General features: G+C 32.2%; 2 protein-coding genes across 2 annotated transcripts in view; one reads left to right on the forward strand and one right to left on the reverse strand.

Annotated features, from left to right (window-relative positions):
- The first annotated feature begins 1,225 nt into the window (after positions 1 to 1,225).
- LOC105625089 (DNA repair protein complementing XP-A cells homolog) lies at positions 1,226 to 2,598 on the forward strand. Its single transcript, XM_012206430.1, has 5 exons — positions 1,226 to 1,365; positions 1,666 to 1,777; positions 1,849 to 1,973; positions 2,089 to 2,365; positions 2,437 to 2,598. The coding sequence occupies exons 1-5, from the start codon at positions 1,226 to 1,228 to the stop codon at positions 2,596 to 2,598; spliced, it is 816 nt and encodes a 271-aa protein (XP_012061820.1).
- Positions 2,599 to 3,861: 1,263 nt separating this feature from the next.
- Positions 3,862 to 10,552, reverse strand: part of LOC105625102 (3-hydroxy-3-methylglutaryl-coenzyme A reductase) — an 11,675-nt gene continuing 4,984 nt past the window's right edge. Inside the window, exons 2-7 of the mRNA XM_012206444.1 lie at positions 9,613 to 9,767; positions 9,226 to 9,523; positions 8,563 to 8,714; positions 5,623 to 6,229; positions 4,277 to 5,517; positions 3,862 to 3,952 (exon numbers count right to left, since the gene is read on the reverse strand). Of these exons, the coding sequence (XP_012061834.1) occupies positions 3,862 to 3,952; positions 4,277 to 5,517; positions 5,623 to 6,229; positions 8,563 to 8,714; positions 9,226 to 9,523; positions 9,613 to 9,767 (2,544 nt within the window). The remainder of the gene's footprint in view (positions 3,953 to 4,276; positions 5,518 to 5,622; positions 6,230 to 8,562; positions 8,715 to 9,225; positions 9,524 to 9,612; positions 9,768 to 10,552) is intronic.

Genomic DNA, 10,552 nt, shown 5'->3' on the forward strand with positions numbered 1-10,552 from the left:
TTTTAATTTTAATTTTTAGTTTTAGTTTTTAGTTTTAGTTTTAGTTTGTTAGTTATTATTATTATTATTATTATTATTATTATTATTATTACTCTCTCTCTCTCTCTCTCTCTCTCTCTCTCTCTCTCTCTCTCTCTCTCTCTCTCTCTCTAAAAGAAATTTTTTAGAAAATTTTTAGTAATAAAACATATTTGAAGATATCAGAAAATAATATAATTAACATATAACACATACAATTGATTTATTGAAAGGATAATTATTAATAATTTTGAATATCGGATATCAAATGTGTTGTTTCTTACTTTATTTTATTTTTTTCAAATGTTCTATTTGTGTGCAATGATACTAAATTACACATTTGGATAAAAAATTTAAGATTTATTCCAATCAAGTATAGGTGTGCGAAAAAGTAGCGTTTTTTTAATGCCATCTAATGGGAAAAACGCCACGAACTTTTTTCCACACCTAATATTTAAATGTTTATAATATTTATATTAAAAACTAACATATATTTTGAGCATATTATAAATTAATATGTTGCGGTCTTTTTCGAAAAATTTCTTATTTTTTAATTTAGCAGCTTTTTTCTCAGTTTTGCAATTTCATTCATGGATACATCTTTACAACATTAAGCTATTCTCTCTCCATACGTATCTTGTATTGAAGTGTAGAGAGTGTAGAAAATAACTGAACGAACAGATCAGGTCATTCAGGACGCATCACATAAAATAATTTGAGAGGTTTGCCGTGAATAATTCTTCTGATCTAATTATTTGAGTTTATAATTTATAACTTGTTACGAGTTGAGTTATTGATTCAACGTCATTTTTGTATAATATAGAGCTTTAAATGGATAACTCATTGTTGGTAAGTAACCTCATTATTATGGAATACATTTCACTTTTACATTCTAATTTTGCTTGTAATTCTAATTATGTAATCTTTCAATCAAATATTAGCGATATGAGGTTCTTCAACGATCTGTTAAAAGCATCAAAAATTTTGATTTCTTTAATTTATCTAGGCATCATATTAACTTCTTTATTATAGATAATTTTCAGTCAAAGTTCTGAAATAACTTCCTATACATAATATTCTTTGAATATTTACAATTTAAAAAAATAACTGACAAATATGTTATATATTATTTGTTTATTTTCAGGATATAATTCTTTAAAAATACATATATGTTATTTACATAGGAATTTAATGTTTTCATTAAGAAATGGCTAGTATGGAAAATAATTCTAACATGAGTGAAAATAACACAGAGATAGAGAAGCAACTCAAAGAGAGAGCTGAAAGAAATCGTCAGAGAGCACTCTTGTTGAAAAAATCTAAGGTTGTAACTCATCCATATGCAAGGTATATTAAGCATATACATGAAACAATATATTTAAAATACAATAAAATCATCTTTTACACTGATTCTATAATGAATCGGTAGTCAGTAGCTCCAAGTCTTATCGGTGGAGTTGACCAATAGTCAACTTGACTAATGCTGATTGATCAACTTCATCAATTAAGACTAATTGTAAAACTTTCAATCAGCAACTCATTGTAGAATCAACATTAGTAATCAATTCTTTGATAGTTTTAAAATAAACATTTTTTTATTTAAAAATTTAGAGTTTCTTATTAGTATTCTTATTAATATGCTTATAGAGAAAATAATGGTTCTACAAAAGGGAGAATGCTAAAAATTCAAGGGCAACGTGTTATTGATGGCGGAGGAGGCTTCTTAATAGAAGAAAATGATGAATTAGAGCAGCAAATGGTATATTACACATATGTACATAATTATATCTATAATATTACATTTATGATAATACATGTTTATTTATTTAGTTGAAGATCAGGACTGAGCCAGCACCAGATATTGGTAAATTTAATAAATGTGAGGAGTGTCAACAGAAATTTAGAGACTCATATCTTTTACAAACATTTGATCTGACCGTTTGTGATAAATGCAGGTAGAGTAGCAGTATTTAAAGTGAATATTTTCACTTGCATATATCTATTTCCTTTCTCGCAAATCTTTTGAGAATAATTAAGTCACGAATATTATATCATTTTATATTATTTTAGAGATAAAGAAGGAAAACATTCCTTAATTACTAAAACTGAAGCTAAACAAGAATACCTGTTGAAGGATTGCGATCTCGATCGACGAGAACCCGTGCTTAAGTATATTGTACGAAAAAATCCTCACAATATGAATTGGGGTGAAATGAAGTTATATCTGCATCTCCAGATAGAACAGAGGGCTTTGGAAGTTTGGGGTTCGGAAGAAAATCTGTTGAAGGAAAAAGAAGCGCGCGAAATAAAACGAGAGGGAGCTAAAATAAAGAAATTCAATAAAAAGGTATCTTAATTTATATGTCATTTTATTATATCATCTCTTGCTAAATGAAATCTTATTCCATGGAAACAAAGATCAAACAGCTGCGAATGCAAGTAAGAAGTTCATTGTACGATAAGACGACTAAAGCATCGCATGTTCACGAGTTTGGAGAAGACACATACAATGAAAAGGATGATACGTATACACACACTTGCATAACATGCGGTTATGAAGAAACCTACGAAAAAATGTGAAAAAATGCCCGACTATTATTCGCGAAATTATGAATCAATGTGTATTTGATATACTTTACATGAGAAAGAATACAGTTGTCCCTTGAATACAATCTTACTGACGAGTCTTTGAAATGTTTTGCTTCTTGAAAATTTGGATGTATCTTTCTTGATATTGGTTCTTTGTTGATCAATGTAGTTTCGATTTATATATCTTTTTTATATTTCAAAAAATTAGATTTAAATAAATTTTATTTTTGATCAATATTTTTCTCATTAATTTTTTAAGTTTCTACTACATGAATATATTTTTATCTCATTTATAAAAAAAATTTTTATATCAAAAAATTATTACATTGTATACAAAATTAGAAAAATTTATGTACAATTATAAAATTGGAAATTTAGATTGCTATTTTTTTATACTTACATTATGAAATAATATATTTTCTTTCTAAAGATAAGGGGACTAAGTTTTAATGTTCAGCAGAAGAAAAATAATTTGTGGTATCATGTAAACACTAGTTAGAAGTATAAGCTTTATTTAATTCTTTTACGCAAACTTCATTTGATCCGAAATTTATTACAATAAATGGACGTATAAGCGTATACTTACTGAACTGAGAAAAAAATTTCTAAACAGATAATGCAAGACGATCGTATTGAAAATATCTATGTAATCTATTATCGTCCATTGTTTAATTCTTAATAAAACTTTTTTTTAGTTAAAATTATATTATCATTATTGTTTCGCTTACAGAATTTCGAATAAGAGAAATCTTTGCTATGCAACTACATAATTAACTACTAATTATACATTATAACATAAATTATAATGCATTTCATATATTACAATTATGTGTTGTAATAAATAATACAGATTAGTTTCATCTTTATCTCTTTATTCCGTTAAAACTTGCATGTGTCTGTTTTTTTAATCCGATAGTTTATGGAATTAAATCCTGATTAATATAATATAGATATTTCAAAACAATTAAAAAAGTTTATTATTTACATTACAGCACCAGTGAGAGGGGGGGGGGAGGGAGAAGGCAGTTAAAACACTTCTCCATCGAAACACTTCTTCCATATACATATTTACACAGATGGAATATATACATTATAGAATTCGACCTACATCTCATTGCAGCAGAAACATGCATACTTGACTAATTGTTTCTTTGGAATACTAATGAGACAGGTGCGAAATGTAAACAACAGGCCGCTTTATAGAGAAATGATAAAAATATGTTTGCTATGTACTAAGGCTTTTACGCAAAAATCTTAGAATGGCAAAACATTTGGCACAGTCAGCTTGTTGCCATCTGTACTATCGTGAGTAGTATGCACCGAGTTACTAATTAGGACAGATGATCTGTAAACAGAAAGAGAAATGTGCAAATTATTACTTGTAAAAAAATATTTAATTATTAACAATAATTAATAATTATTCATAATTTGAGTCTTATCGAAACTTTTAAATATTATGTAATTTACAAATTTTTTCATAACTTATAAATTTAAAATGGAAATCAATATCTTTAATTAGTTATATTTTATGGTTTTTTTTAATTATTAAACTCTTCAAAAAATAAAGTTTTATCTAGAAAGAATTTTAATAATATTACTAATAACATACATTGATCCAATTCTTTTCATTTCAGCTATATAAATTCAACAACACGCTCAAGTCACGTACCTATTATGCCTCAAATGACTCTTGACCAAATCTCCGGAGGCCAATGCGGCCATCAATGATAGCTCTGCGGCAAGCACGGTGGCGCAAACGATTCGAGAAAGTTTTCTTGCGTTCTGGCCGGGTTCTGTAGGATGCGCACCCTTGATTCCCAGCATCGCTAGGCATGCTCCTTGCGCAGGCAGACCGGTACCACCACCTACTGTTCCGACTTCTATGCTGGGCATTGTGCACGTTATACGCAGATCTTTGCCATCTATTCCCCATGGTTCCATCAATGTTAAACAATTACTGCTGCTAACATTCTGAGCGGGATCTTGTCCAGTAGCAATGAAAATCGCGGTTACGATATTGGCGGCGTGCGCGTTGAAGCCGCCTATACTGCCTGCTAAGGCTGAACCGGTTAAATTCTTCTTGTTGTTGAGTTTGACAAGTTCGTAGACTGAAGTTTTCAGTACGCACATCACGATATTCGCAGGTACGATCGCTTCGCACACCACACTTTTACCCCTTCCCTCAATCCAATTGACAGCCGCGGGCTTCTTGTCGGTACAGAGATTTCCACTGAGGGAAATTATTTCCATATCTGGAAAGTAAGTTTGTAATGTCTGCAAAGATCTCTCTGTCCCTTTCGATAACATGTTCATGCCCATGGCGTCACCAGTTGTGGCGACAAAACGCAGATGCAGATCTCGACCGGCTATGCGTGGATGAATTTTTTTTAAACGGGCGAAGCGACTGGTTTGATCAAAGCTGTTCTTTAGTTCTTCAAAATTCTGCGGCTGTTCTATCCATGACATCGCCTCACATGCACGCACAATATCCGGGAATTGTACCACGGGCGCTCGGGTCATTCCATCCGCCGTTACACGAGTGGTTATGCCACATTTCAAAAGCGCGCGGCTACCGCGATTAGTAGATGCTACCAGGCAGCCTTCCGTCGTCGCCATCGGCACATGATATAGCTGGCCATCGATCAGCAATGGCCCAACGATGCCAACCGGTATCGGTACGTACCCGATTACGTTCTCACAGCAGGCGCCGAGTACCTTGCTGTAATCATAGTGCTTATATGGCAAATCGATCATTTCTTCGGTGAACTTGCCAGCATCACCCACGACGAGACGCCTAATATCGACACCGCGCTCCATGTCGCCCACTGCTTTTTCTAATTGATAAGCAGCTATGTTCTTGTGTTTCACCAATTGTATCACTTCCTCGTTCGTTAGGGCACTGGCTCCAAGCTTACATATAACAATATGTATATTTATATTATATATATTATTTATGTGTGTGTGATATAATTATAATGATATAATGATATAATTATAATCTTATTATTCTCTTACCTCTGACTTATATATCTCGAGACAGTCTTCCACGCTTCTGGGAGTTTCAGACTTCTTCAGCGATGAATCAATTTCACCGAAATCGCTTGCGTCACGATATATCAACTCAGTTTGTATCTCCTTATCAGCGTATTCCACATCACTTTCATCACCCCATCCACCACCCACACCAGACAAAGGGAAGACCGGTTGCTCTTGAATCGTCGGTAATGTTACACCAAAACGTTCTCGTAACCATATGTTCATAGTGGTATCTATATCGTTTAGATTGGATCCATCAAGAAGTTCCATTTTCTCCTCCACTGTCGCCTCCTTTTTTTCCTCCTGCTCCCTCTCCTCCCTTTCCTCTTCCTCTTCCTCTTCTTCCTTGAATCTTAGTTGTCTGACAACCATATCGTTTCTGTCCTCGAAGAAAATGAATTTTACCGCCAGTGCTAACAACAATATCAATATCACAATGTTGTCCGCGCTAGCTGATAACCACGGTGTCATCAAATGTTTATTTAACTCGGAGTTTCCGGTATCAGAATCGTTGGTTGTATTCGAGTTCGTGTATATCATTGTTGTTTTCGTCGTGACCTCGCTTTCGTTCTTAAAGGGCCATCGGCTGCAATGTAGAACAAAAACATTAATAAATCAATACCATAAATAAATTAAAAGCAATTTAATCTAGACATTTAAAGCAAAATAAATGTTTTATTATTATAATATAAAAAATATTATATACATATATAATATTTTATATTATTTTCTATATACATACAAAAGATACGATATATTATTATATTTCACAAGATTGTAAAAATAAATTTACTACGTACTTCATATTTTTCTATCTATGTAATTAATACACTACTCAACAAAATTAAAAGATCACTTGTAAAAATCCCTTATAAAAAGGCAAATTTCAAGATAGTGTAACTTTGTCAAAAATCATTGTATTGAGATATTTAAAAAAGCATTTTAAAGCTTGAAATCTCTACTTTTTAGATCAGTACTTAAAAAAATCGATCTTAATGATATTTTATGAAGTTACATAAATATAAATGAAGACACATCAAATTAAAAAAATTTTTACGAAATTTGCAAAATTCCACGACGCGAATTAAAAATTGTATACAAATGCGGTTTACGTTCGAATCGAGTGAATCTTTATTTAAACTTTTTTATGAAGCTTCGTACGATTTTTTTTCACCGAGTTATTTAACGTTGAAGAAAAAACGATTTGTTTTAAATAACTTGATGAAATAAATCGTACAGAGGTCAAATGAATATTACCACTTCTCGATGAATTATTTCTTGACAGCGTATCTGCAATCGATAAATTGTCGGATTAAATTCTGTAGAATTTCATGCCAGATTCGTTGCAAAATATCGTTCAATTAACCCTCAATTTTTAAATTAACGCGCACGCACACACACACATACACACACTCACGCGCACGCACGCACGCACGCACACATACACACACACACAAAGTGTAAATCCGACTGCGTAACTTCCCCGTAGTACCCCTCGTAATGCTAATATCGGCGGTAAAATTTTGAGAAATTTTTAGAGAAAAGACTAGAAAATATACTATTCATTTCAAATCACTCATCTGAAAAGTAGAGATTCAAGTTTTAAAATGCTTTTTTACATTTCGATATAATAATTTTTGACGAAGTTATATTATCTTGAAATTTGCTTATTTTTATGAATGGACAAGTGATTCTTTAATTTTGTTAAGTAGTGTATTATAAGTACACAATTCTAACGAAATGACAATTAAGACTGCTAATCGTAATTGTGTAAAATTATTTGATTAGTAAAATAGTTAATTGTGTAAAAATATTGTATTAAAAATATTTAAAAAGTGCCTTATATATATATCTACACTGCGATGTAATTAACATTATATGAATGAACAAATGAGAAAAACTCGTTTCAAAAAACGAAGCGAACGGAACAACACTTTTTCACAAACTAAAACGTAACCCAGAATGATATCCGGTACACAAATGGAGAGAGAATACTCAAAGAATTCTCTACCACCACCCAATAATGTCACTTATTTTTGGACTCTCATTTTACTTTGTATGAACTAACAGTCGATCCTTTGTACACGCGTTATTATTAACGTCTCATGCAATATTAAAATACACCACCATTCATACGGATTTCGCACATGAAAGCATAGTTCTCTCGATACATTAAATATTAAAAAATATTTACATATACGATTGTATAATAATGGAATTATATAACGTTATGCGTTATTTCGAATTAATATAAATTTTATTATTTCAATGATATCAATGAAGAGTACCGTAACTTTAAAAATTTTTTAAGACTCATTTATTTTTCATCGAAAATAGAATCATAAAAAAATCCAAAGTTACATCCAAATGGATATTTGAATATGACATTTTATTCCTCTAATCTTTTCTACACGTATTTGCGATTCGATCTTAAAACGACAAAAGACCGTCACAAAGAATCTTTTTCCAATAATTTAAAATTCTATGCCATTTCGCCTCCCATCTTTGTAAATATTCATCCAACGCGAGAATAACGATGAAAATATGAATGATTTTTCCGTTCGTTGCGAATTTATTATACAAATAACTCTTTGAAAACGCCCAAACTTGTCGCTCAATAAGATCTTTCTTCCTGCACGGAAAGCTTCATTTGAATATGGATATTTTATTGAATAGAAGTCCAATGCTAAAAGCGTTCACAGATGACTCGACGTTGAAATTAGAGACGTCAAAACTGTTCAACAAAGGCAAACATAAAAAAAAGTAATGGGGGTCAGAAGTACAATACATCCTCGGCCATCGTTTCCTGTCGCGTACGATATACATTGTCGTACCCAACCGCTACGTATCTTAAAGTTTGCATAAAAAAAAACGAACAGATTCTTTTTTATTATATCATCGCAAGAGATAAAAGTATACCTGTTTGCATATACTACGAATAGGCCGGCGATCATGATCATCTTGACTCGCTCCACCACAGGATTCGGTTTTTGATCCTCCTCATTTAACGGCTGCATTATGAATATCTTGTCCGCGCTCAATTGGCCCATATTATTATTCCCGCGAGAAAGCTATATTAGTACAATGATATATATCCTTTACCTATTTTTTATACTGATAAATACACATTCGATATATAACAATGTAACTATTACCGCATTATTATATTGGATTATATACATTATATTGGACGATTAAATTCTTTTTGAAGATTTTCTGATTTCATGATATCGGAATATTTTAGAATAATATTTTTGAAACTTCTATGAATTGAAAATTCGATGTTTACTCAAATATCGAAAAAAAGCAGTACGTTAATTACTATTTTTTACATATTTGATTAATAATACGTTTGAGGATGATACGTTTCAATTATAATATCCAATTTTTGATAATATCCAATTTTTTTAAATAATAAATAATAGACTTTTTCAACTCTATGTCTTTTAATTTCGCCACGTTACGCTTTCTGCGTTCAAAATGGAATAATCACATCTGAGATAATTTGAAGGAGAAAAATCTTGTAAAAGTGCGGGAAAGAGGAATCATTCCAATAAAAACATCAAATTAATAATTCTGTACCTCAAGTATGAGTGACAAGCAGGCTGGATAGAATGTCATAAAGACGACATAGTTGACGATTACTCCGAAGCACGCAAAGGTGCAAAGGATTTCCAGTCTTCTCATGCCTGATAAAGCTCCTGTGCCGATTACGAGAGTCTCCACAAGGGTATTTAAAGTGATACCTGGTCCCAGTAGAGACATGCCGCGTGCGATGTTTGCTTTGACTTCCTCTTGGTTCCGCGAACTTAGCGCGTATTGCGCTAATGTTGCAGCCTTCGTGAGATCAATAAGAAGCAGAAAGAAAAATAAGGCGTCTCTGAAAGAACAATAACGTTCCATTACTTCGCCAATCGCGAAGAAAGGAGCTTTATTCTTCTTAAAAAAATTAAATGACGGCGCGCTTACTTCAAGTCTGCGACGTCACTGCGGCTAAAATTTACCACACTGGAAGTGAACACAACGCTAGAGAACACGGTAAACAAGCCAGCGATACCTAGAACACAAGTAACAAATTTATTGAATATATTATGATAATTAAAATATTGTGATAATTGAAGAAGCTAAACGAAATTGAATTGCTAAATCTCGACCGGTATAATAATTTCGACTTACAAGATGTGTAAAGAAAAGATTAATAATCATTTCATTTGTCCGTGATCCGATCGTGAAGGAAGAATTCTTATAAGTGCAGTGTCCGCAATACAACTCGGTGTATATTATAATTATGTATATTATGAATTATGTCGATTATATTCATCTCTTTCGATCTTCCAATCAATCATTACTATATTAATTGACATAAACGTACGTAGTTTTGCATTTTATGTGGTGAGATTTCGCGACGAATTAAATTATCGATATATACTGACGCGCATACATGCACAATTAAGTGCACAATTAAGATGCGTAAAAATTCTTTCAGTAACCGAATTCAGTAATTGAGCATAACGCTTCGTACGAAACGTTATTGCTTTCCATAAGACTTTCACTGTGCGCCATCGTGGATGACGCTTTCACGCGCTACTCGGGAGGATCCGGTTTTATGAATGGTCTTGACACGCACGATTATTACGCATTTTTCCCCGTGTGATTCCGTCGTTGATGTAGAGATGTGTACAGTAGCGATCTTTAATAATCATGAAAAAAATATTTCTATTCTTGGTGAAGTAAAAAATTGAAACGCATTTCATCGTTGTCCAATTCATGTGATGCCGATTGATTTAATACTTTTATGATAATTTTTATAATTTTTAACTATTAGGAAAAACACACACACACACACACACACACACACATACACACACACACACACACACACACACACACACACACTACTTATTATATA

This window comes from Atta cephalotes, assembly GCF_000143395.1.
Source record: "Atta cephalotes unplaced genomic scaffold scaffold00107, whole genome shotgun sequence".
Lineage (NCBI taxonomy): Eukaryota > Metazoa > Arthropoda > Insecta > Hymenoptera > Formicidae > Atta > Atta cephalotes.